Source organism: Oculina patagonica, chromosome 1 (assembly GCF_052425735.1).
Source record: "Oculina patagonica isolate OP01 chromosome 1, crgOcupat, whole genome shotgun sequence".
Taxonomy (NCBI): Eukaryota; Metazoa; Cnidaria; class Anthozoa; order Scleractinia; family Oculinidae; genus Oculina; species Oculina patagonica.
This window is the reverse complement of record NC_135758.1, coordinates 7,084,946-7,111,833: the sequence shown is the minus strand read 5'-3', so window position 1 is coordinate 7,111,833 and position 26,888 is coordinate 7,084,946. Positions and strand designations below refer to the sequence as shown.

Here is a 26,888-nt window from a genome sequence, read left to right as displayed (position 1 = left end):
CAAATTCACGCATTACGTTTTCTGACAGATTATTTTAAGGGTTTCATCCAAGACTCCCGCCATAATTGTTTGCCGCAATTCTAGTTATCAGACGGTAACTTTTTTGACCAGCGTTTATTCTTTCATCAATAAGGTATAATTATTCTTTATTAGTTTTCAGTATCTTTAATTTTTGAAGAAAACTCAGCTTTTTTAATGAAATATCCGATTAGCGAACGTTGTTACTATACTTGCATCTATGCCAGAATCCGGCCGCTGGTAGTACGTTCTCTAAGGTACCAAAAAGGGCAGAATAGTAATGTCATTTCACGCAATAAATAGGATAAGTAATAACTGCTACATTTGTTGTAAACTGATTTGTTGGCTTGTCGTTGATTGGTTTTGCTAGCTTGATTATTTCTGTCGATAAGGACCCTTCAATGTTACTTGTAAAAATCACATTAGTTATGCATAAATTAAATTTCTCATCTTTCATTGTAGTTCAAATATCGCAAAAAAAGACGAGGTTCCAATACTCCGATTCACGGTGACTTTTAGTATGTTATTCCTCAATATATGCGAAGTCGAATAAGGCATGTTTTATTTTTGTTGCAATTTGTTTTGGGTGTAATACTAAGTTGACTGGACTATAGAGAAATTGCCGTTTTCGACATTCTTGGACATCCAAGGGTTAGCGAACGCGAAAAAAAGCGAAAACAGGCGGCGGAAAACGACGGGACGAATTCTAAACTCTTCTTTGCCGCTTTTTTTTTTCCAGTCATTTATTATAATTTTCGACTTTCTCTAGACTGTAGACTTCCTCAAAGCCCGTTTCCGGCAGTAGTCGACTTTTTGACAAGTCTAGACTGCACTGACGGCCCCTAGGCTTACTGAGTACACTTACGTGGCTGGCCTCAATAGATGTTCGTACGTGTGTTGACTAATAACCCGAAAGCAGACACTGTAAATGACAAGATAAGCATGCATGCGCATATGCTTCTCATGTAATTGCGTGGTGACTCGGACCATAGGCGGCAACCATAGGTTTTTTAAACAATCTTTTTTTAAATACAAATCTTATATACCGTACTGCTGTAAGGGGCCCTAAAGATGGCGCGGATCTTGGCGGTAAAATGAAGGGAACTCGCTTTTATTGATAAATAAATATAATATTTACATGCTACTAGAAGTTTCTTTAGAGTAACGGATATTTACATGGATATATAGGACCGTTAGTATAGGCAGACATTGTTTAAAAAACAATTACTTTTGACATGTTGACATTTAAGCGAGCTTTTAGTCATTTGTTTGTGATCGTTTATTACCGACGTTAATTCATGTTGCACTGATGACGATTGCCCTTTTTCTCCCCTTCGCGTTGACTATATTTCTCCTCAAAAAAGGTAGTAATTCAATGCCCCCACGCTACATATTTTCAAATTGCTAGATTTGAATGAAAGAAATTTTGCAAAAAATATAAGAAAACGGAGCAGTCACAAACATTTGGAAATTTGAATTGCAAATGTGAATGTGTTGAAACATTTACCGAGTCGCGATTTTTTCTGTTTCGGACGTCTGACAACCACATAAAAATGGTCAAACCAGAAACTGAACTACTTTGGCCCCAACCTGTTTGCTCCAGTACAAAAAAGAAATCATGCTACAGTTAAGCATTGTCTTCATTTACCGGTGCTGCAGCGAGGCACAACTAAATACTGTACCTCCAACTGGGACTTTATTATCAAGAAAACCATTCAGCCACGTGTTTCGAATGAATAAGGCGCATGGAGAGTGTTCTAAAGATAGTGACTGGTCCTCGAGCCCTCCAGTTCAATGCAAGGTAAGAAACCATAGGAAACTAATGCTGTATTCCGAATAGGCGACTGTATTACCAGTTAGGTAACATTTAAAAAAAAATTAAAACAACTTCAGACAGTTTGATAATTGTTTATAATTAACTACAGCTGCAGGACAGCTTGTTACTAGTAACTTATCCAGGATCATAGAGTTCGAATGTTTCTTTCAAAGAGCTGTCATTCAGCTTAAGGTCAGAACGAAAAGGCATACCATTCTTCGCGAAACGTCAGGATTCTTCGCTGATATACAGTAGTTGAGAACTAATGAAGATACAATCAGCACATAACTAAATGAACATAGCTGGATTGAAAAAGTGAAACGTAAACAGGCTAGGCTATCGTCTCAAAACAAAGGTCGCAAACTCGGTTCTGACTTAACGTAATAAATCAGTTGTCTTTCAAGTTCACGATTTTAACTCAGTCTCGGACGTACAAGCAAACTCAAACCCCCACCGCCGTACAAGGGGGGGGGGGGGGTAAGCTTTGGATGGAACCCCTCCCCGGGTTTTCGTTCTATTAAGGCAAAGCAAAATCTTCCTACACTTTGTAGAAAGCCCTTAGGTTATTCTACAAGATGACATAATTTTTGTTGGCTATGACGTCATAAGAGCCGCCATCTTGGATCCGCCATCATGGATTTCACCATTTTCTTAGAAAGTAGGAAAATAACAAAAATTGATGCAAAATCATGCCAGAATGTTTATGAAATGTAAAAATAAACAAACCTTACGATTCTGTATCAAAAAATCTGGAAAAATAAAGAAAAATGTTAAAATTGACAAAAAGTGACATGAAAAAAATTGACAAGTAATATAAAATTTAGAAAACGATAACAAAAACAATATTAAGGGAAAATATATTAAATTACAATGGGATGATAAAATACTAAAACTCATTAAAATACTAAAAAATAAAATTTTGTGGATGGGAGCCGTTGGAAATTTTTAGCTGAATCAGGCCACAAGGGCATAACTTGAAAAAATCAGCCTGACATTTTCAAAATGAGATCAAAAGTTCCTGATGACATCACATAAATATCACTAGTTCATGGCTTCAGTACACTGGCGTAGTAACTTTGAACGAAACTGGACCACTATTCGTAGATTTCTATACGTCTTGAGGCTTTAAAATGTTTTAAGTGAAGCTCGTGATAGTGTCCCTTTAATTTGCACGCATATCCTTCTTGTTTGCGATTTTCTTGAGTCATTGACAATTAACCATGAAATTAGATAAGACAGAATGGTGTTCTGGTGTTCTGCTATGAAATCATTATCTGAGAGATTTAATGGTTCTCGTTAAATACGTTTGTGAATTTGTGTGATTGTGTTTAATATCACGGAAGGTTGTAGCTTTGGTTCGTCGAATGAGAGAAATAGTCCAAATTGAGCCACATGGTTAAGTTAAGTCATAAGTGCCGGCGATATATATTAACTGGGCATTTTTAAAGAAACAAAACGTTTAGTGCATCACTCCTTTTTAATCTTATCCATCATTAGGATTAAGGGGCGCTGTGGCTACAGCACAAAGCATTTGAAGAGACAAAGTCAAGTTTAAAAAGAGAACGTCCAAGTAATAGAAAGACACTTGGCGATAAACAGCTCAGTGAATTGAAGATTTGACAAACACCAAAGGCCGGGACCCTTCTACCTGGGAGCATGTTGTACCTTCCTTGCTACCAACATGGACTTCAACACCACAGAATCACTCGCCAACTCTTCCAGCAATATCAGGTCGGAGTTTTATTGCCCATTAACACCAAACTTTACTTGGGACTTGAATAACACCACCTATGCCTGGGTTTTAGTCGCTATCCGATGCATTGCGTCTCCTTGCACCATTCTTTTAAACCTATTAGTGATTGTAGCAATGAGGAGAAAGAAAGTACTTGAAAAGCCCTCGGCCATTCTGCTGTCCAGCATGGCTGTTACAGATCTTCTTATTGGCGCTGTAGCTATACCGTTGTCTGTCGCCGTTGATATAAAAATATTCCGACAAACTTCGTTTGCACATATTTGTCTCTTAGATGCGCTCAACGTGAGCTTGAACGATTTCCTTTGCATGTGTTCTTTATATCATTTAACTGTGATTGCTTGGGAAAGATATGTAGCGATACGAAAATGGATGGATTGCAAGGTGATCATCACAACAGATCGCGTCAAAAAGCTCGCCATAGCCGGCTGGTTGTCAATGTTTTTTGTAGCGGTTTTAGGTGATGTGATGCAATCGGCTGGGGTTGACAACAGTGTTGTCGAAGGCTGGTACACCGGCCTTGTTGTTGTGGGGATTATTTTCGTAATATTGATATTTTACTTCTACATCATGGTATACCTTGGAGTACGGAAAGGAAAGATAAACAAAAACAACCAGGTCACCGCCTTAGTTAAAGCCAAACTCGAATCCAAAGTTGCCAAGACGACTTTCATGGTAACCGCAGTGGTGTTGTTCTCGTTTGCTCCATGGGCTGTTATGTGGTTCTTCAGTGTTACAAGTTCGGTTTTCCGGTCGGGGGAGACATGTGTCTACTTGAACTCTTTAATAAACCCTATCATTTACTGCTATAGGGACCGCCGTTTTAGGACCGCCGTGCAAGAGCTATTGGGACTTAAAAAACGTCGAGCAATCCAGCCAGCAGTTGGCGCTATGCGATCTGTCAGACGGATGGTCCCGAGAGATTCACAGAAAAATGTGCCCGAAGTTGAAAGCGCGGTAAAAGACACCCGCTTGTTAAGATCGGAATCCTGCAATATAGCCACGGTTGAAGATTGTTTTCGTCAAAATAATAAAAATATGTTGAAGAGATCAGTGTTCACACCTGCGCTGCGGAATACCTGCTTCGAAGGGGAGATACTCCAAAAGCATCAATCGTCCATTCTGACAACAACTGCAATAATCCATGTTCAACGTGGCGTGCAAAATAAGCCAAGGGAAGAAAACCTTTAATTTCCAAACGGTGTTTGAGCTGAGCGTCAAGGAACAGTACGCTTCATTCGTAATTTATCAAGATCGATATCGTGAAATGCTAGTGCCACTGTAGAATTTGCCAAGCGTTGTCCAGAATTGCAAGACAGGACCTTTCGCCATCCCGCTTTCAACGAACATAATCTTCCTTGATGATACAAGGTCAACAGAGTCTGAATTCACGACGAGGTTTTGAAGATTGCGAATAACAGGCTTGATTGTGACTCTGTTCGTAGAACATTTGAATGACGACTGAGTCCCAGAACCTAGCCTGCGTGCAGGCTCACCTCTCCACCAGTCTCACCCTCGCTGTACCGCTTCGCTCACCAGTTGCGAGTGCCCCAAGGTATATTCGCGCGTGCCGCAAGGGGAGCCTGCTCGCAGGCTATATCGAGCTTCGATGGACAAATAGACTTTGGCCGGTATCTCGTTTTAATTCAGCCAACTTCTTCAACTGTAAAGCCTAGTGTTCGTAATTCATTATTTTTGTATGTGATTTGAACATCATTTTTTGTTTCTCAGGATGTTAAGAGAACCGACCTGTAGGGGAACAAGGGCCCGGTTGCATAAAACACCCGTAACACTTACGGGTGTACGTAGGTGTACTCGTAACTTAAGTGAGTTGCATTAAATCATTTAAGTGGTCCACTTACGCAGTACACATAAGTTACTTCACTAACGATTTTCGTAAGTGTGCACTTAAGTGTCATTTACACAAAAGAAATGGGGGTGTTGCATAAAACTTTTTTACGAGAAAAATAGCACGTAAGTTTACCGGACCTATATAGGTCTTGTATCTTCATGAAGTTAAAAACAAGGAAAATGAACTGTAAACAAGGATATTTCATGTTCACCTTTTTTTTCATTATACGCAAGTTATGCAAACTAGTTTGAAACGTGATACAGTAGGTTACAAGGCGCGTTTGAAGAAACACTTTAAAAGCAGCCTCTCTCTTCTGCTCCGAGAAATGGTTTGGACACCCAAGTAAGGGCACTTACCGAGGCGAGGAAAACTCAGAAACGGCGGGGAAAATGTCGCGAATAACATCTTCTTTACGGACTTATTTTTCTAGTTTTTTATTTTTATTTTTCTAGCTTTATCTAATTTTTTCTAGCTTTCTCTAGGCTGTACTAACTGCCTCTAGGCTCTCGGACTCTTACGTGTATGTTCTATTAGTCTATTTTCGCACTTTAATTGTGACCTTGACTACTATTTATGCAACATAATTTCCGGCTGTTGCACAATATCACTGTAATATCCTGTAACCTAAAGCGGTTATACCGTACATCGAAAAATAAAGTTATCCATTCATTCATTCATCCTCGGAGACGTACCAGTTAAATGATTTTTTTTAGGAATATTCGCAAGTATTTACCGGCCTCATGGTTCATAACTTAGGTCGATCAGAGTGGTTTATTACGATATTTCCGTAAGTTGCCATCAACCAGAAGTCATTTCCTTGTTAATTGATTCTACGAAAGTTAAAAAGAAAACTTTTTGGTATCACGTTTAAAAGGTTTCATCAGTTAAAACCGGACGCTTTTAAGGTTCCTGAAATTAGACCCTGAATTTTCAAGAAAGTAACGAAATATCTTTATACTGACAGAATTTCGACTGCATCAGTACATTAACGAACTTAGGTTATTTTTTAAGATATTACAACACTACGTACGATTATGTTTCTTGGAATATTACGTTAAAAACAATATACTAAGTAATTTCTACTAAAAGGGCCTAAAATTATACTTATGCTAAAAAGGGCCTTTATCAAGTTATTTTATATTCATCCGGAAACAGGGCTTAGAACAAGTTGCTTTTAACAGTACTTCCTCAAACGGCAATTACCGTTATGTGTAACTGCATGAATGTATAACAAATTGTTGCGAATTGTGCGTTTGAAACATGTACGATTTTTCTCTATAACGTTTCAAGAAAGAACTTATTTGAAATTATTTCTCATGCAAACTTCCTGTAATTCGAGTGTTTACTATTCCCATTCCTTTTAAATGGCCCCAGGTCGCTATTTTCAGTCACCTTCTTGTTTATCTGCTGTAAGTTGCAGTTGATAGTTTTTATTTTGCTTATCCCACGCCTTTTTCTGCATGGCCATATTGTGAAACAGCCTTTGATGTCATTAGAAGAGTCACGTCGGTTCGACGTCGCTGCTTACGTTTTGAGCGTTGCCAAGCAACCCTGCCTACATAAAACTAGAATAAAGGGGCGTCCTGGTTCATTTCTCAAGCCGTCACTTTCGCCTCGTTGCTACTCGTTTGTGTCAGTTTATCTAAACCGACATAAAATATTACTATTCTCCTGGCTAAGGTGGGTTATATACTTTTAATTTTCATTTGCTTTTCATTTAGTTTTGCTTTTGTCAGTGCTTCGCGCATTTTATTTAAAAGCCGATATCCAGTCTTCGTTAGTTATTCAGCCATTTTTTTTTTTAGCTGAGGAAAACTATAATCTCTCTTTTTTTTAAGTTTATCGATGGCTTTGTATTTGTGAGTGTGAACTCGCGCTACAACTGTTGGCTAACCACTGTTGTAAACTTATATTTTATAACTTAGGAAACACGAACATTTAAGAAAATATATTCATTGTATAGGTAGCTTAAAATCTGTTTTATATTTTAAAACTTATTGCTTTCTGTTAGAGGTGTTTTCAGCTGCGAAAGTGCGAGATAACTAATTTTGCTGAGACGAACTATTTAATTGTGTTACAGATTTGTTCGCACTTCTTAGTCCGAGCGCGCATATTAAATGATAACTAAAGACTCGCTTGCCTCATTAAAAAAAAACTAAATTCGCTCGCGAGGGTTGACACCTTCAAGGTTCTTTGTTCTCAATTGAACTACGTTTTACTAAGTTTCATATATTTCTACAACTTAAAGCTAAAATTCCTTCCATCAGAACTTGAAATGGGTTACTATAGCTCACAGACAGGAGCGAACTAGTAATTCTTTAAATTGAATTTCAGTTCTTACGATATTTTCCTTTTAGCAAAAATTTGCACGAGTAAACAAACCTGGTTCATTTCACATTCTATAATAACTTCATTGAAATGTCTGGGTGAGTATTTAGCTAACAGAAGCTAATTGGGGACACTCTACTACTTTACATGTACAATACTGTATATTAAAATTTACAATGCACAAATTTTGTTCTTCGTACTTGCGGCATCTGGAAACACATATCTTCCGCATATGGATAGCAAAACTTGTGAAAAGTAATAAACTTTAAATTAGTGTTCTCCTTTAAAACTGAGAGCTGTTCTGTAACTGATTTTCGACTCTCGAACACTCTCAAACACGCTACGATCTAGTGACCTTTAAGAATAAATTAACTCTGGCCTCTGCCTTGCGACAATTTTCTCAGCTTGTTGTTTATCTGTTGTTGCAGTTGATAGTTTTGATTTCGCTTATCCTAAGCCTTTTACTGCTTGGCCATATTGCGAAACAGCCTTTCATGTCATTAGAAAAGTCACGTCGGTTCGACTCGGCTGACGTTATCAGTGTTACCAAGCAACCCTGCCTACATAAAATTAGATTTGGTCCGGGCCTGGTTCATTTCTCAAGCCGTCGCTTTCGCCTCGGTGCTACTCGTTTGTGTCCGTATATCTAATCATAAAATATTTACTATTCTCCTGGCTGAGGTAGGTTATATACTTTAAAATGTCGTTTCCTTCTCATTTAATTTTCTTTTGTCGGTGCTTTTGTGCATTTTATTTGCGAGCCGATATCCAGTCTTCGTTAGTTATTCAGCCATTCTTTTGAGCCGTGGTAAGCTTAATTTAAACTATAGTTAAATGGTCAGGTGGATTTTGTTATCGATGGCTTTGAATAAGTATTGCCCATCTAACTTGACTAGATCAGTTAAGTATTATAAATTCAGTTTTCACTATTTTGCTTTTTCCTGCCAGATGAAAAAAGGCTGTTCGTAAAAACCTGATGCGTTATATTTACCAAACAACAAATTTTCCCGTTTTCGATCTTGTGTAGATAACTGTGAGTGGTGCCATTAATTTAATTCGCAAATTTGTTTTTCTCTTTCCCTTTGCTGCACAAACTATTCAGCATAATCTAGTTTTTCGCTCTGTACAAGAAAAAACTCTTGACTCAGACCATGATCTCTTGTCGTAAGCTATTTTTAGTACTTTTAAAAATGAAAAACTGATGCCGACCTCTGCTGTCTCACATCGTTCAAACAATTGTCATCTTATCTCACAAACTTTAATTTGCTCACAAAATATTGACTGGGGAAAATGTTTGAGCCTTGAGCTACTTCATACATGTCCGCCCTCACAGTTGACATCTCCAACGTTAGACCATCAACATTTCACTTTACAGCCGGCCAATTAAAAGGCCAGTTTACACGAGTAATTTTTTGGTGACAATTTTCTCTTTTTTGCTCGTGTGACGAGGAAAATTGTCCAATGTTTATGTGACAAATATATATAAGGTGGGGTTCTACCTGAGTTTGAATGAAATTTTTTAAGGTTCAAAAAGGGATTGAATAAAAAAAAAATTGAAACACCACCAGACAGTTGGACCTCACGCAAGAGCACTCCAGGTTGTCAGGAGACTGTCTGGTGTCCGTCTACTAATTTTTAACTTCAAATTCTAATTTTAAAATCACATTAAATCTCCAATATTTCTTATTTCTCTAAATTGTACTAATTCTTTAAGAAAAACTATCTCCTACAAAACATCCCCCAACATTACCCCAAAAAGTTACAAACACCGCAAAAGATATGAGTGAAGGGTTTTTAGATTCCTTGGACACGAACGAGATATTTCCGTTAAACCCATGTTAAACCCATGGAGAAAAACGGCCTTCAGGTGAATTCCCGCCTTAGATAGCGTACTCTTCCTCATTGCATCGGTATAGCTCTTTTTCCACTAGAAGGTAATATGTTTTTTCTAAGGTTTGGACTGCTTGAAAGCCGGATAATTGAGAGGGCTAAAATGAATTATCGAATGCTATTGGCTGTCATTTCACATAGAGCCAATCAAAATACGACCAAAGCCAATAAAGCGTGATTCACGTTTACTTTTTTTTCTTTTATTTTTACATCTTTTCACTCGAAGGCAGTATTACCAAACTTTTGGATTTTTAAAAATTCTAATAAAAAGTACTGAAAATGATCGTAATTATCACAGTAGCATGGAAAACAATTAAACCGTGGGAAGGGCATATGGTCTCGCCAAGACTTTTTAATTTGGCGATTTCAAGAAATATTTCGCTTTCTATTGCAATAAAGCGTGGGCAATGAGTTTTTTTTTGTGAACGATAAACCAGTGGCCCGAAAGCGCTCAAAACTAATTAATTAACAAGTACAAGAATCGACGGACAAGAAATTATTTTACGAGATGGACGTTTAATTGTACCCCCTCTCGAGGTATTAGTTGTTGTTGCTTAGCTTAGAATTTTCGCTCAAAATAAACAAGCGATCAGACAGCAGTCGGGGGTTATTACGTCATAAGTGTGGGAGTTTTGGCATCCATCTGGAGACGAAAATGTTTGGCATCGAAAAGACATCGCTCTCGCGTGTCTCGTGCAAGCCATTTTATTCTGTTCCATTATATATATCACTTCTCCGATAACCGGCGTAAAAGTTATCAGTGTATGGCATTGAACAAAAGCACACTTGTGATGGTATTTCAATCTTTAATCTCAAAGTTACATAATGTATAAAGTACTGAAGTTTATTTTTATACAACATCAACACATTTTCGTCCAGACATTTGGCGCAACTAAGACATCCTCAATTAGAGACGCATGATGTCTAAAATTGCTGCATCGCTAACTTTTTTTTACTTAACATTAAAAGAAATGTATGCTTATAAGCAGTAAGTAGAAATTAACACTTTCGGCTTGGAGCTAAGTTTCTTTCTTTGTTTTACTGTGCATATGTGTTTTCATTTCAGGTGTTCAAGGTGCTCTTATTCGACAACTTTTAATTTTTCTGCGCGTCACTATTCCAGTCAGGAGACAAAAGCGTCCGCAAAAAGTTCAATGTACGGGAAACTAACTGAATGCTAATTGCTACAGCGGTCCAACGCGAAAACGTACATTTACTTATAGTTCCTAGCGCGCAAAAAGCTAAAAACGCTCGTAAAAACGCACAGAAACTAAAAACTTCAAACCCTGCACGAAGAATGTTGTTAGTACATGGACGAAGTTCGCAGAAATGTTTTTTTTTTTTTGTGCTCTATTGGCTGTGTTAGGTTCGCAAGGTTTTGTGGTGAAATGTACAACCGCCACATTTTTTCGAAAGCTGGATTGTAAGAATGTGGTAACGATCAGTTTCAACTGCATGGAATCCATTCTCTCTCCTAACAAATACCAGCATGAAAGAACAACTTTAAACTATTTATTGGATTATTGTTCAAAATTTTAATCTTACTGAAAACATTAAGAATTTCTTCATATGGATCTATTTCGTTGTGTACGCTTTGTACTTAACTTTAGAGATGGTGGGAGTTATAAAAGCAACCACAACAGCGACGCCAAGGACGTGAAAAACAAAACGAGATGAATTTATTTTTTACTTAAGAACTTCTAGAGCCACTCAAGAAAGCGCAACAATTTTGCCGGCCGTACCTTTGTGCTCAACATAAATTAAACAGAATTTGGTTGTAGAGGACGGCTATCATTCTACTGCTCGATAAACCTACTGTGCGGCGTCGTTCTGGTTGCAGTCGTGGTTGATTTCCTAAGCAGAAAATTCCTAATAATAGCCTTGTAAATTACTATCGATGTAGCTCAGAAAAACGATGACGTGTAAGACGATCTGTAATGTGCTCCGCCCGAGGAAGCCCGGGCTCTAGATGCCGCCCCTTGGCCAGTGGAATGAATAACTTCGTCTAAGAAACTGCGAAAGAATAAAAAGGAAATTTGTTAGACTTTATCAAATTATCATCAGTTATCAGTTTTATCAGCAAGCAGTAAGTTTCAAGAATGTTATAAAAGTGCTAGAAAAGGCACATGTTGCGTTTTTTAAATGTCAATTAAAGGGACTGTGTCACGGTTTTAGCCAAATTGAGGCATGGGAAATGACAATCAAATTCGGCACACTATAAAAAAAAACCTCTTCAAATAATGAAGGGACATTTCAGTGATACAATAAATACAAAAGAAGGTACGGATGGCCAAAAGTGACGAGAATTGAAACGGACTGCGATATGGGTTTTTAATGTTGTTGGGCTGAACAGTTTTCAAAGTTAATCTCGTTTGTTTGTAACTTGAAATTATAACGCGCGGAAAACATATTTGGTTGCAATAAAGCTATGATTTTGTCATTTATAGATCCAAAAAAGCAATTTTTTTGCAAACATTAAGTTTCATTCCGAGTATTTGTCGAAACTTTATGAAATAAACTTAACTCAGCCGTGACACAGTCCCTTTAAGTGAAAAGGCTTTCCATATTTGTCAACATCACGTGATAAATTTCACGTGACACAAGGAATTATGATTTCTTTTGAACAAAAAAAAGTCAAATTTCTGTTGGAAATTTGCGTTAATTTTAGATATGTTTACATTCTGAGTATTTTTATTTGGTTTTGTTCCATTGTGCACGCTGCCAAGGTGAACGTCGAACAAAAAGAAAGGCTAGAAAAAATCAACAAAAAGCAAAAATATCACCTTCGTGACCTCATTTTAAGTTTCATGCAATTTCCTAAATGCGCTTTATATTTACATTGAACAGTTTGACCCTTCTATTCATCCGGCGTCTAAAACACACACAACTCATAATGAATCCATTTTCTAATTAGGCTTATAATTGCTCTCTCGCAACATTTGCACAATCTAAATCAAGTCCTAACTTCTTTTGACATTTGGCCTTTTTGTTGACATGATAAATCCTCAAATTTACATGTTAATTACCAAAACAAATGAAAAACACTGCGCAAGAGTACTTTGAAGAGAAAAATAAAGGACAAAACTAGAATTGACCATTTTAATAATTTTTCAAAATTATCAAATCGTAAGTTCTCTAAAAAAATATTAACATATTGTCACAGACATAGGTAAGGAGAAAATAGAAAAACATCAACTGGGGAAAACTGTATTGAAGTAACAAAAAGGTTTCCAGAACCGTGAGACTTCTTTCTCCACTAAAGGGAAACATTTTTTTATCCATTTTCACTAATTTTTCTACACACTAGCGTTTTTGCTAAATGAGGAAAAAGATATTTTGATTGTCATATCGTAAAACAACCCTGGTTTTTACTCTTTACTTTCTCGAACGAACGAAGATATGTGATACATGCAAGTGAACACGAACCACACTTTACAAATCTGTGACTCGGTTTTTTATTCAAATTCAACACGTTTAAAATCGCATGTTTTCCAAGTATAAAATGAAGATTAACTCCATTTATGTGGTATAAACACAAGCACAAAGCGTTGCTTACAAAGCTTTAGCGGAAGGCACAAATTAAAACCTAAATTACTTTGACATTTCCTCTTTATTTACAAGATTAACTCTCAAAACAAATGAAAAACATGGCAACGTCTGCGCGCAGGCTAACCAAGAAGACACCAACATCAATGTCTCTATTCTCATTACAAAAGCAATATATTCCTAAGCAGATATATGATGAGAATATAGAAATTCATCAACTAGGAGATATTAGAAGAAATATACTGTAGTCAGTATGAGGAATTCGAGTTTTGAGGCGTCGCGATACACAATTTCAATTCATAAAAGCTTCCACAGGTGTAAGTAGAGAAATAATCGTCTCCGCAGCAACAATTTAGCTTGAAAGATAGCTGGCTGTTCTCTTTATCTTTCGCCGTGCAGACTTTTTAAACAAAAATGGCAATACCACTTTTAACTCCTAATGGTTTCTTCAAATGAAGGTAGAATTGAATCGCCTTACGACAATTTAGATTGAAAAATAAATGAGAGGAGAGGCATTCCTTTCAGATTACGTTTTTCTTTCCTTTTTTTTGGCTGAATGAGGAACGAAGATACACCATCTACATATTTAGAAAATGCTCTATCAAGAAAAAATATATTTACTAGAACATGAAATAACACACGAGTCACACTCACAAAACGTGACTCGCTATTCTTTCTTATTCAAATTCAGCACTTCTAAAACTAAATGCATCTAAGTGTCTGAGGAAAAGCAATTTCGTTTATGAGATCCGAACGCAAGTGAAAAATTGTTACACAGCTAGAGAGCGGAAGGAGCATGGAAGTCCTTTTAGATTCTATTGATTTAAACACAATTTAAAATCTACGACACATGACAGTTGTGCCATCGCTTTCCGGCATATGACGGGTCCGATAACAAAAAAGAATACTTTGATGTGCGCGGTAAATACGTCACTAATGTCACCTATATATTTACAGTCTGTTTTTTGTTGTCTTAGTACATTGCGAGTATTTTATGAAGAGAGTCGGAGTGAAAAAAGACGAGGAAAATTTTGGTACAACGGTCAACTTTTCAAGGTTAGCCTCTCTGATTTCCATCACTAACTTCATATCAGGCTTTTTATAAATTAAAGTAAGCAAGGAAGAATGTATGAAAACGAGGGATTGAACGAGAAGCCATTACAAGTTCGCCTTTCTATTTCAAACCAAACCCAGTTTAAGGTCCCATGATTGCACGTGCGCGCATGAATGAGTTATCAAAAACTATCAACTCTACGTGAACAACTGAGCGACGTTACCTTTTAAAGAAAAGGAAGCACTCATTACGATCCACATATCTGGCGCCATTTCAAACAAATATTACAGTATTCATATGCAAAAGTACTCATTTCTCGGTGATTATGGAAGTACCGTGTCCACTAAGACCTGCTCCGAATTTTTGGATTTTTTTCATTATTATTTTTTTATAGAACATTTGAGTGAAGGTATCCGTTTCGAAGATTTCTTTTCCGAAAAGTTTCAGTAAACCCAGCCTGATATATTCCAAACATTTAACTGAAGGAACCCCGCCTTTCTAATTTTTTCATTTCCTTTTTATTTAACGAACTAAATATGAAGGCTTAGGCAAATTTGAATTGATATTAATATTTTGTGTTCTTTTGAAAATGTTGCCGTCTTGTTCTGCACGTGAAAGAGATCTTTGTTTAAAAATTATATTTTTCTTTATGTTCAAAAGCATTCAGGTTTGGTGATTTATGTATGAACAGGCAAGTAAGCTCTGAAACAACTGATCAAATATGTACTCTGCACATCGCATAATACAATTTGTGGTTTAGTAGGTCTGTCCTTTAAGAAAAAAAATATGGAAGATTACCATAACTAGTTCAAAGTCCAAACAAACAAGGGACAAAAAAAGAAGGAGAACACATTTTCGGGAGAAACGAGAAATGCTCGTTGCTTTGCAAACACAAAAGCCATACACGAGTGTTTCGGCAGCTGTTAAGAGTTCACAAGTGTTTCTAACTCTAACCTTGTGCCAAAAAAGAGAAAAAAAACTATAACCCTTATCTTAAGAAAAAAAAGCTCGCAAACACTCTTGTGTATACATTTTCAGAAAAACAGATTGAGGGCAATTAGAATTTTTTTCCATAATTGGCTTCTTTATAAATGAAATTATAAACTTTGCTTTGCTCAACACGGAGAAAAAAGGACGCGTCTGTTCACTTTAGTTTTACGTTTGACAAAGCAAGTTATACTAAAAACCCCGTTGAAAAGGATAAAATTTAAGCTTTTTTAAAAATACGTTGTGTAATTTGTTTTAGACGCGAACTTACTAACCTATTAAAGTTAGAATCCATTTATAGATAAATAGCTTTGAGGTTTCTAGAAATATGCCAGTTTTAGTTGTAGATTTCTTTACATGGAGCTGTAAATGAATTAATCAGAACTTTCGATATGGTCACAAAACCGTCTAAAAAAAAACCAGAAAACCTTTCCCACTCAAAACACAGTACAAAATGTAACCAATCTGCGTGCGACTTTTCTTTTAAATTGTCCAATCACAGTTAATCTCCCCCCGCGCGCTGCAAAATGGCGGGAAAGTTTCTAACGTCCAGTAAGCCTGGCAAGTTACACTGCACTTGTAAATAACAACTATCCACGACAAAAGAAATCAAACACAAACACAAACACATTTGTCAAGTGTTGTTTAATAAAAAAAAATGGATAAAAGCAAGCCAACGCTTACCTCTTGCAGTTATGAATTGTAGTGCCGCCAAGAACAATTTTCACTCCGGGCAGGCTCTTGTTTAAGTTGTAAACCGCATACGCTTCTTCGTACGTTGCGCCTCCAACCATAAACACAATAATTTCTTGAGGCCTTCAAATGAAAACACATTAAATACAAAACGTTAAAGGAATCAGCGTAAATTTTACCCTAACGGCATGCCAATGATACTTTAAACTCCTACTATATATACAACTGAAGCGAATTTAAGTGTTATTTGCTGGTCCAAACTTTACAAACCAAGCCTATCGTGATGGCTTCCGTGAAGTGCAGTACTACATGAATCCGATAGTGGTCGCGATCCATACCACCCTTAGATTGGGTTCTGCATTTCATTGGCTAAGGCGTCGTCGTCTTCTCTTTGATTGGCTGGAGGGCGTTAAACGGGTTTCCTAAATCATTATAAAGCTCTGCAAAGCAAATTGCTCTGTTGGTTCAAATTTCGCGCTAGAAAATTTACTGCGGCACCGTTCAAGACTCATGTAAGCAAACATATGATATCTTCCGAAAGCACTGACGCAAAAACACTCCAACTGTCTACTGAGCTAATCGAGTCCCACTATCTCAAATAAATTCTCCCGTCCGATTTCCATGCTTTTGCTGTGACTAGTTGAAATAATTTACTAACATACATGTATAAAGACAATAGATGTGTCGATCACCTCCTAAATTCTCACAAGATGTATTCAAAAATGTGCACTGTTGTGATTAGGAAAAAGTTAAGGCAGAACACTCTTAGGGCTGCGAGGGTTAAACGCTGTTTTAAGTTACCTGTCGCGAAGCACTGTCGAACCGATGTATGGAAAATGGGTATCTCTTAATTTTCCTTTGGCCAGGCTGTCCAGTGTTTCGGACAAAAGTGGCGTGTGTTGAGTGTATATGTTTTCAACTCCCTGAAAATACAAGAATACTAAATATCATGTCTGGTTTCAACCTTAAACCACTTTAAAATTAAATAAACCCAAAAATCATGGTTTGATTTTACTTGACAAATGGCAGATACTAATAATTAAGTATATTAACAAAAACCTGAAAATACGAGGCTCTTGTTTGATTCGGTTTTCTGTGTATAAAAATAACCCCCCCCCCCCCCCACCCCGCCCCAAACTCCGAATATTTATAATAAGCCTGTCTTCGTATTAAAACCCTTCCACCTACAAAAGATCTTGAAAAGAAATAGGCATTGGGATAAAAGGTTTTACGTCACTGGATTTCGCACATTTTTAGTGTAAACTGTTCTGAAATTAGTGGAAGGCAGCTTAACCCACGAAAAACATTGTCTTTGAACATCTAAAGAAAGATATAATCTTAATTTGCGGATGAAAATCAAACTTCGGCTATAAATATTGATGTTTTGAAGACGCGCGGAAACAACACGAAAATCTTAGTTCAAGTTGCAATCCATTTCTGTCCGAGCCATCCGCAGCCAAAGACGCTTGTTAACAGTTTCAGTGCTCTAATATAGCAATTGTTAATAAAAATGGACCATTATTTTTTGTTTCCCTATGACACGAATATAAATTTTGGCAGCTCAAAAATCTGTTGAAATCCTTGACAAGGCCCTTTTAACGATATACTTAAATACACTGACACAACTGCGCTACATCTAGTAAAAATAACAACAGTTTAAATCTATATGGGCATTTAGAAATTAACTCTCAGTGCTGGAAATTACTGTCGGTCATCGGACATTGTCCGATCAAATATGCCAAAATGTCCGGCCAATTTTACAATATTTTCGGACATGATGTCCGAGAACTTACGTGACTGTGTCTTGGAAAATTCAATGTGTTTGATTTAAAATGCGAATTGATGTCCGACCAATTTTCTAATATGTCCGTTCAAAATAAAAGTTTGGAAGGACACATGTCCTTTTAAGTAAGAAAAATTATTTCCAGCACTGAACTCTTGCTAAACATACCTTTAATCCCTTAAAGAACCTTCTTGTCAGTGAAAGTGGAGTTTTGTTTTGTCCAAAGAGATCGCTGCTCCTGACATTTCGGCCTCCATATTGGACCAGAGCAGTCACCAGCTGACGCATCCAAAGGAAAAAAAAAAGGATATATAATATTAAATAAATAATAAATAAATCAACTTTGTTTAACGAGGGTTGCACATAACAGTCTTTCGACTGACAAACCTGTGGCCCTCGGATTCCCGATCGAATTGGAATTTGGAAATGTTGGTTTTTGTGGAGGGAGGAAGACCGGAGAACCCGGAGAAAAACCCTCGGAGCAAGGACGAGAACCAACAACAAACTCAACCCACATATGACGCCGGGTCCGGGAATCGAACCCGGGCCACATTGGTGGGAGGCGAGCGCTCTCACCACTGCGCCATCCCTGCTCCCCTAATAATATTAATAATAAACCACATAAAAGGGGTGTTTTCGTTTCCTCTAAGGGGTGGGGGTGGAAGCGGGGTGGGGTGGGGCATAATTAGGCATAAGCATGTTCTAATTATGTCCCTTTATAATTTATTACGCAACTCTACCGTGCGCCAATTTTTCCAGACATTATCGCTGGTTGACTTAAGTACAAAAAATTACACAGCTTTAGTGAACGACAGAGGTCGGCCTGATATGGTTTACCGTTTGAGTTACTCTTTTTGTCTTTTGGCTCGTAGATAGCAAAACTACACATTCATGTTGCGAAATGGTTTGTCTTTTATGATTTTTGATTAGGCGACCCGGGAAGGCGACAGGTTGCATTTTGCTGCTTGCCTTGTAAACACAACAATATCAATATTTTTACACAGATAACTTAAGATGATATGCGCAATCTCATTGGTTAATAGGTGTTGATTTTTGCACCAGCAAATCGTATGAAAATTATATTAAAAGCAATATACCATGCATTTCTATAATTTATCGGCAAAACTAAGCACTTGGACGACTTATGGAACACTCATAATTCAGTCTGCAATCCACAAACTGTTCACTTGACAGAAAACCTAACCTGCGTTCAGACGTCTGTTATCCTTCCTGTGAAATAGGAGGTACACAAGCAAACTACACAAAACCTGTCGTCTTTTTTTAAAGATGTAAAGTAATACAAGCCAAAATGTCAAAATTTATCGCTAGTTTCGCCAGATACGGATGAAGTTGGATTTTAAGGGAAATGCGTTCTGCTATATTTAAACCATTCAAGTGCAGAATGATTGACAACGCACGCTTCGTTTCCGATGTCCGTAGTAACATCAATCTAATGGGCTCTATCAGTTCAAACCAGCCGTGATTTCAAATGATTTCCGAACTCTACAATTTTTAAACACCTTTTTTCAAGACTAGTTTTTTCATTCTCCTTCAGTTTTAAGTTTTTCCTAGCTTATCTTTGCAAGTGAATGTTATGAACATTAAACTTCACAAAACAAACACAATAATATTTCGTGAAATTTTTAGCCTAAAGTAAATAATAAAAACGGTTCTAAATCTGCATGAAAATTAACTAGTTTCAAAACCACAGTGTCGCCTAGTTTCGCTTTGATGTCCAGAAACAATTTCACACTTTCGAACAAGGCTGTATTCTACTCTTTTTTCAAAGAAGGTAATTTCACATTTTCTATTCTCGAAAAGCAAACAACATCCTAATGAGTACTTAAAAATTCTGTTTGCATAAAAGTCGTGTTAAAGATAACAATTGCTTTGAGTACAATCCACATTGAAGCCAATTGGAGGCAGCAAAATCGGGCGAGAGTTTCGTTCACAAAATCACTATTCAATGTTTTGAGGATCGAAGGCCGTTGCTTTGTTTGGGTGTTATAAGCGCGTCATTACTGACAAAGCTGAGGAAGTTTGTAATTGAAAGCAATTTAGCTTTTTTCTATTCTTCGAGAACAAACAATGCCACATTTTATTGAAACTCGCAGGATGCAAATATCTGTTTACATTGAAATCCTTTCAAAGATAAGATAATACATGTAACGCACGGATAAGAAACTACAAATAGTTTTGCTCAAAACAGCACAAAATTGCACCATTTGATGTACATGAAAGACTACTAAGGACATTTGCGGGACTTGTTTAGAAGAAACGTGTGTAAGTACATTCAAAAAGGGGAAATTATATCGTATTCAAAAGGGGAAATTATAATACTCGTACGATTTGAGTAATTTTCAGTTTGTCTACAACATTCGGATATTCTGACGCTTCAACTTTCAACTAAAACTTCCGGAAGGCATTTGCAGCGAGCAAACTGCGAAATTAAAAGTGTCGTTTGAAGGAAAAAAGACCTAAAAACTAAATGATTACATTTAAGTACCTGGATTAAAAATTAAAATAAGGAATAGTCACGTTTTCGGGTCGTTAATGTTTCTGTAAGTATTTTTTTACAGAGCAAAGCCGGCGGATGTATATTTTGCCGTAAAAAAGAGCGGCACTCAGGCAAAACCGTCGGTACCTTTTTAAAAACGAGCAAGTTTTAGTTTTCAATTTTCAAAATTCCATTTACATATTGAGTGGCATATTAAAAACGCTTTTGCTGCAAACCTTTAGTCACTTGAGCTATGACAAACGTTAAGTAACCTTTTAATTTAGCATATACTAATTGCTTTTTGCCTGATTATTTTCAGACACGAATTCATTTTGTGCTGCAACAGAGATCAGTAGCCGACAGACAGACAAACACAAAGGAAGACTTCAGGGTATTTGCCTTCTTTCTTGAGAGGAGTTCATCAACAATAGATTGGTATCGTAAACAACAAGGCCTTTTTTGCCTTTCACGGCGAGGTGTGTCTAAAAAGACTGACCGCGGAACAAATTTTGAACCGAACTCCCTAGACAGAAAATAACTCTGCTAAACTTAGCCACGAATAGATAAATCAAGTAACTGGTTACCAGAAAGCCCACGAAAATTGCTAAAAGATGGATAACAACAACGATAGCAACGCCACAGATGACGAATTTGACATGGAAGAGCCGTTCACGAGCGACCAAACGGGAGCGTTCGTTCTTTATGGGTTGCTTTCGTTTTTCATCGTCATAGCAAACAGCTTAGTTTTACTGCTGATCTGGCGAAGGAGACGTCTTCGTACCACGTCCAACACAATGCTCGCAAGCCTTGCATTCAGCGATCTTCTGACAGGCCTGCTCGCGGTGCCGATGGTGATAGCTTGCTCCGCAACGTTGCAGCTCGAAGTGTGCATCGCCATGGATATATCGAATCGCTTCCTGGCTTTCTCGTCCGTGGGCCATCTCATTCTTTTATCAATCGACCGCTACATTAGAGTAACGAAGCTCCTACAGTATCCCTCAATCGTGACTGAGGAGAGAATCAAATGGGCACTCGCTTTTGCCTGGGGATTTGCACTGCTAGCTTCGACGATACAACTCATCTGGATTCTGGCAGTTCTGGACGACGAAACATTGATTCGCATTGAGCTTGGCTACGATTTTTTCCACATGGCTGCCCTCGTCATACTACCCCTGATCTTTATGGGCGCTATCTACACCAAACTTTTCATTCACCTTCGCAGACAAAGCAATGAAATCCACAGTGAACTGTCTCGACGCTCACGCTCGGCGTCCCGCGTCAATGCCGGCAGACGAAAGGTGAACGAAAAGAAGATCGCTTCGCTGTTCATTGCAATGATCGCAGTGTTCATATTTGGCCTGTTTTTCTATTTTCTGTGGGCTATAATGGATGATCTGGAGATGGCAGGGCTCCACAGCATATCGCCAAAAGCCATGAATGCAATAGTGACCAGCATCATTTTCTTTCGTTTTTTGACCGCGTTATGCAACCCACTTCTGTGCACGTTCATGAAACAGGACTTTTTAGACGCATTGAAATCCTTTACTACCGGACTTCGTGGATCACAAAGAGTCTAAAGGGGCTGTGTCATGGATTTAAGCTAAATTTTGTAGGCAAGGAAAATGACCGACAAATTCGGTGAAATATGAAAATAACCTCTTTAAACAACGAAGGAACAATTTAATAACACAACAATTCAAAAGAAGGTACGGATGGCTAAAAGTGAAGAAGATTGAAACGGATTGCGATATGGGTTTTTGAAATATTCTTGGGCCGAACAGTTTTCAAAGTTAATTTCGTTTGCTTGTAATTTTAAATTATAGCACCAGGTAGACACATCAGTTTGGTTGCAACGAAGTTTGTCATTCAGATCCATAGAAGTAATTTCCTTGCAAACATTAAGTTTCAAAGCAAGTATTTGGTAAAACTTAATAAAATAGACTTAATTCAACCGTAACACAGTCCCTTTAAACGGGATTCGATTTGTTCAAATTACTCTGCATCAAGATTAACTTTAAAGCTGAGATTAACATTAGATTACAGGATTTTAATGCAAGATATTCAGCGCACTTGACTTTTCCTTCTCGATTTGAGGACTTCGTTGTATATAAACTGACAAGAACAATAAGGTTTTCAGTTTTTGTACATATTAATAAATACATGTTTGGTTAAGGGACTACATTAATTCAGTTTAAACACCTTTCTAGTCAGTCTAAAGTGTGGCTTGGTCGTTTCTTCGTGCCCGGATAAAAAGAAAATCTCCAAGAGGAGATAATGTATGACATGTCAAAAGAAAACAAAGGACGATTTAACAAAAAAAAAACTATTAATTTTATGCATTTAGTCAAGTTGTTTTAGGAGTTGGTAGAAATATATAGCAAAAGGAAACAGACATTTATAAGGATATATTTGTCAACAAAATGTATTATATCGCTAGTTTTCATTTTAAAATGTTTAACAAAATGTATATACGATAATTTAAACAAAAAGATAGAATTAGTGGAATCTTGATTTCTAGAGCCGTCGATTTCTTGAACATTTCAATAATTACAACCAAAAGTCTTTTTCCTGGATATGCTTCACGCAGTCGAACACTGCAATTTTACAAATGGGCATCGTAACAATTAGCAAAACTCATAAAAGAAAGTGCGTTTCGATCATTGGCCCTCCGTGCTTGCTCTCGTAAACAAAGCAGCATTCGAAAAGAAGAAAATTGGCGAACTTTAATTAGGCTGGGAGAAGGGGGTGGAGAGCAGAATTGCACCTCAGTTATCAAACATTCCCACCCCTCTAGTTACTCATATCGGCGGACCGAACTAATCTCGGTTTCCGTAGCATTAAACGACAAGGAGTATTTCTATTTTCCCCTGTCAGAATGGGATGCTAGTCCATCGCACACACCTAGTTGGAGAAAGTCACTCTGAAAGAAAAGTGTCTTGCACAAAAACACAACACAACGTCCCCAGCCAGAGCTTGAACCCGAACCGCTCAATCCGAAGTTCAGCGCGCCAACTATTACGCTACTGCATCTCCCACCCACCCCTCCCAACCTCTAAAAAATGCGAAGCGCGCCTGACGTCGTTTACGATTCAGGCTCAGTGAGTGTTTACAACGAAGATTACCGGCAATGGCACCACAAATCATGGCCCATTAGGGAAATAGAAATTATTAGGCTTCCATTTTCAAGCAGTATTTTCTGCGCCTCTGGTCGGGGTATGACGAAACACTTAGTTCGCCAGCCAGTTAATTATTGCTTATCGAACTCAACTTATTTCACGTTTGCTTCAGGCCAGAAACCGATATTTTTTTTAATTTATTGACCATCGTTATAATGAAGCCTTTCGCAAACTAAATGGTTTTCAGGAGACAAGTAACTATTATTTACAGTATAAACCCATCTGAGTAAACAAAGCTAGTTTCACAAACAGGTTTAAGAAAAAGGTGAATAAACACAACCGCACGGTTCACAAGCGTCTCGCAAATTTTCTTTCGCACAACTGAACGGTACGTCTTGCAATTGCAACTTCTAGAAAGTTTTTTTTTGTTGTTTCGTCGTTACGACCATTGAACATGTTCGACAATGGAGACGGTTTTCGGGTGGACCCAACTCGACCCGAACGTCAGGTCGTGTAATGCCGATTGGCTCAAGATGCCATCCGAACCGCTGACCTTCGTTCACATCGTGTCGTATGGTTAAGTGTGTGCGTGGTTGGTTTGACCTTTGTTCATTACAGCGTTCCCAGCTACGACCAGCTTTGTCGCTATAAGTATGGCAAGCGATGGAAACTTTTCACTTGCGACTTGATGTACGCTATACCGAAAAGTCGTCACCCTTATTTGTTGTGTCCAGTGCTGAGGACACATGTAATCTGTTTAATTCTCAGTTAAAAGCACATTTGTAAAAAGCCAGATAGAGTAGAAGTTTTGTATAACAAAAGCGAGTATGATAACATGTATTTGTACTAGTGTTTTTACTTTCTTTTCAATTACGCTTTCATTCAAAATTCCTTTTTTTCAAGTTCCCGATCTCCGAAATTTCAAGATCATCAGGCAATTAATCGCAAAGTATTCTTACTTTATGACGAGTTTCTAAGAGATGCAATGTATATTGTAACAGAGTGCATTAAAAGTGTTCGTGTTATAAATCTTCCTTATTGGATAACAGGACGATGTTTTCTGCCAAAATCAGAGCTTGTTTCTTTCAGGTAAAATAGTAAAGGAGAAAAGCGAGTCTTTTAGCCAATAACATTACGGCTAAAATGACTAATCGGCTTCAACGGATCAGGCCCCAGCTGTTCAAAGGGTGGATACCGTATTTACTCGAATAAGCGCCGCCCCCGAATAACCGCCGCCCCTGAATAAGCGCCGCAGTCTCGATGCGGCGCTTATTTGAATAATTTTGTTTAACTTAAACGGCACTTGACTACAAAGCAACTCTAAGACAAGCTTGAAAATTTCTTTGCATCAAAACCGATGTTTTGCAGTTATGAGTGATTGTTTTATCGCTCTTCCATTAGTTTTTCTATTCAACACTCTAACAATACGTAGTTCTGTAAATGCTGCAAAGGCCGCCAACTTTTGCCAGGACAGCTAGCGCCACTTCAAGAGACGCTCTTTTCAATAACTGTAAAAGATAAGATAAGATTCTTTGTGGCGTCCAAATTTTAAATAAGCGCCGCCCTCAAATAAGCGCCCCCCTCGAATAAGCGCCGCACTTGAGACGCGAAAAATTTAATAAGCGCCGCGGCGCTTATTCGAGTAAATAGTAAATCACTATCCAGTGGATAGCGAAGAAGATTTTGTATGACAGTTATCCACTTGATAGCGACTTATCCGGTGGATAGCGTTATCCACCCTTTGAACAACTGGGCCCAGACTTATAACATCATCGACTGACAACAACTTTTCACTTGACTCGGATGATGACTTCCGCTCAGGTTGTCGAAATGTCAGTCATTAACAACAGTTCTTTTCAGAATTACTCTTACCCAGACGATCACACTAAACGAACTAGAGAACAACATTATTGAAAAACTACGCACCTTCTTATATTGCTCACTGACTCCTCTTCTTGACAACAAGTTCAACAGGCCACCCACGTCATTGCTGCTGTGTTTTTCGTACCGCAGCGCGTACAGGGACACCATCCTAATCATGTCCAGTTCAGACACGTTCTCATTAGCCAGTTGACGACGAATGTTCTGAAGGACGAACAAGTTTGAATAAATGGAAGTTTATAAATTTAAAGGGACTGTCACTATGTATATCCGTAAATTAAGGTTATTTTTTGCATTAGATGTTCAAAGATAATGTTTTTTATGGGTTAAGTTGCCTACCACTTATTTCAAAACAGTTTTGACCAAAAAACTGTGAAATCCCCGGGACATAGTCCCTTTAAAAATGTTCTTAGCAACTAATGCAATAGGCCCATATGATGCACAAGCGATAAGAGCGGTTTTCAGCACCTGCGAAAAACTTTGCCCCTCGCCCATGCGAGAAAGATAAGTTGCAACAGATTTCTGTTTGCAAAGAAAATGTCGTGCTTCGTCGGTGGGCAAGTGAAAGGCTTAGCTAACCATAAATTGACGCCCGAAGCATAAGCTTTTCAAATTCGTTACGTTGGGTAATTAATCTTTATCAAACTCAACTTAATTAACAAAGTCGATTGCTTACAAAACCTTGAATACACACAAGAAACATTTTTAAAAACAGTCATTTTGGAAGGTAGTTTACTGGACTAAGTGATTGGTACATGAAAACACATGGAAACGTTCTCTAACCAGTCAATAAAATAGACAATGCCACTCGACCAATTAAAGCGTGGTTTATGCTAGATTTCCACTTACGCGTAATTTTTTTACGTGCGTTTATGTGGGTGAAAAAATTTAGAGACAATGTATAAATGGCTTGCGTACACGTTCACGCGAGTCGTTTATACATTGTCTCACGCACATAAACGCACGTAAAACTATACGCGTCAGTGGAAATCCACCTTGACTCTAATTTTTTTCACGCACGTAAAAAAAATTACACGTCAGTGGAAATCCACCATTAGACCGTGCTTGCCAGTTACACGTTTTCCCGCGTTTTTCACCGGATTCCTGTTTTCCCGCGCTCGTCACAGATTCCACGTTTTCCCGCGCAATTCAATGGTTACACGTTTTCCCGCGCAATTCAATGGCTACACGTTTTCCCGTGTATTTCATCACAATTACAATATTGTTTTACGCGCGCCTTCCACTGGTTACATAAGTTCGGATTGGCTCACTGCACTGCAAAGATTTTCGATCGTTGTTTCCCAAGAAAACGGAAGACGTCAGTGACAATTTTAATACTAACCTGTAGAGCAGACGAATGGTCATTCTGACAGGCGAGATCTTGTTCAACCTCGGACACGTCCAAGAGTGATTTTTCTGTGACCAGACGAGACAACTCGCCCACAATTGTAACATGTTTAGACACTGTTCCTGACATCTTCTTGAACTGAGGGTAATTCTCCACGAACGCCTGTTAGGAAGGAAAACATCCCAAATCCCAAATTTAATGTCGCACAATACTGAAAACAAACAGCACTACAAGAAAGTACTGCTCAATACCTTTCATTTGAATGGTCACAAACTAGGGTTTTATCCACAGACTTAAAAGTTAGAACCACCTTGTATAGCATAATAAAG

General features: G+C 37.9%; 2 protein-coding genes across 5 annotated transcripts; one reads left to right on the top strand and one right to left on the bottom strand.

Annotated features, from left to right (window-relative positions):
- Positions 1 to 6,118: 6,118 nt before the first annotated feature.
- On the top strand, positions 6,119 to 23,222 carry LOC144653746 (trace amine-associated receptor 7c-like). 4 transcript variants are annotated; one of them, XM_078513848.1, is made up of 3 exons: positions 13,492 to 13,517; positions 14,178 to 14,256; positions 20,534 to 23,222. In XM_078513848.1, the coding sequence occupies exon 3, from the start codon at positions 20,826 to 20,828 to the stop codon at positions 21,789 to 21,791; it is 966 nt and encodes a 321-aa protein (XP_078369974.1). In that variant the 5' UTR covers positions 13,492 to 13,517; positions 14,178 to 14,256; positions 20,534 to 20,825; the 3' UTR covers positions 21,792 to 23,222. The 4 variants fall into 4 exon arrangements, with proteins under 4 accessions (XP_078369989.1, XP_078369966.1, XP_078369983.1 ...); XM_078513863.1 differs by lacking the exons at positions 13,492 to 13,517; positions 14,178 to 14,256 and adding an exon at positions 6,119 to 6,223; XM_078513840.1 differs by lacking the exons at positions 13,492 to 13,517; positions 14,178 to 14,256 and adding an exon at positions 7,039 to 7,116.
- Positions 10,947 to 26,717, bottom strand: LOC144653770 (vacuolar protein sorting-associated protein 45-like). Its single transcript, XM_078513873.1, has 6 exons — positions 26,554 to 26,717; positions 25,257 to 25,415; positions 17,886 to 17,996; positions 16,736 to 16,857; positions 15,926 to 16,057; positions 10,947 to 11,667 (listed from the first exon to the last, which is right to left on the bottom strand). The coding sequence occupies exons 1-6, from the start codon at positions 26,686 to 26,688 to the stop codon at positions 11,559 to 11,561; spliced, it is 768 nt and encodes a 255-aa protein (XP_078369999.1). The 5' UTR covers positions 26,689 to 26,717; the 3' UTR covers positions 10,947 to 11,558.
- Between the last annotated feature and the right edge of the window lie 171 nt (positions 26,718 to 26,888).

Excerpts from the sequence above, each read along its gene's own strand:
- LOC144653770 (XM_078513873.1), bottom strand. The coding sequence starts at position 26,688 with ATGTCAGGAACAGTGTCTAAACATGTTACAATTGTGGGCGAGTTGTCT. Across the intron at positions 25,416-26,553 it reads ACCATTCGTCTGCTCTACAG|AACATTCGTCGTCAACTGGC; the intron begins GTTAGTATTAAA and ends TTCGTCCTTCAG. Across the intron at positions 16,858-17,885 it reads GGTTCTTTAAGGGATTAAAG|GGAGTTGAAAACATATACAC; the intron begins GTATGTTTAGCA and ends TTGTATTTTCAG.
- LOC144653746 (XM_078513863.1), top strand. The coding sequence starts at position 20,826 with ATGGATAACAACAACGATAGCAACGCCACAGATGACGAATTTGACATG.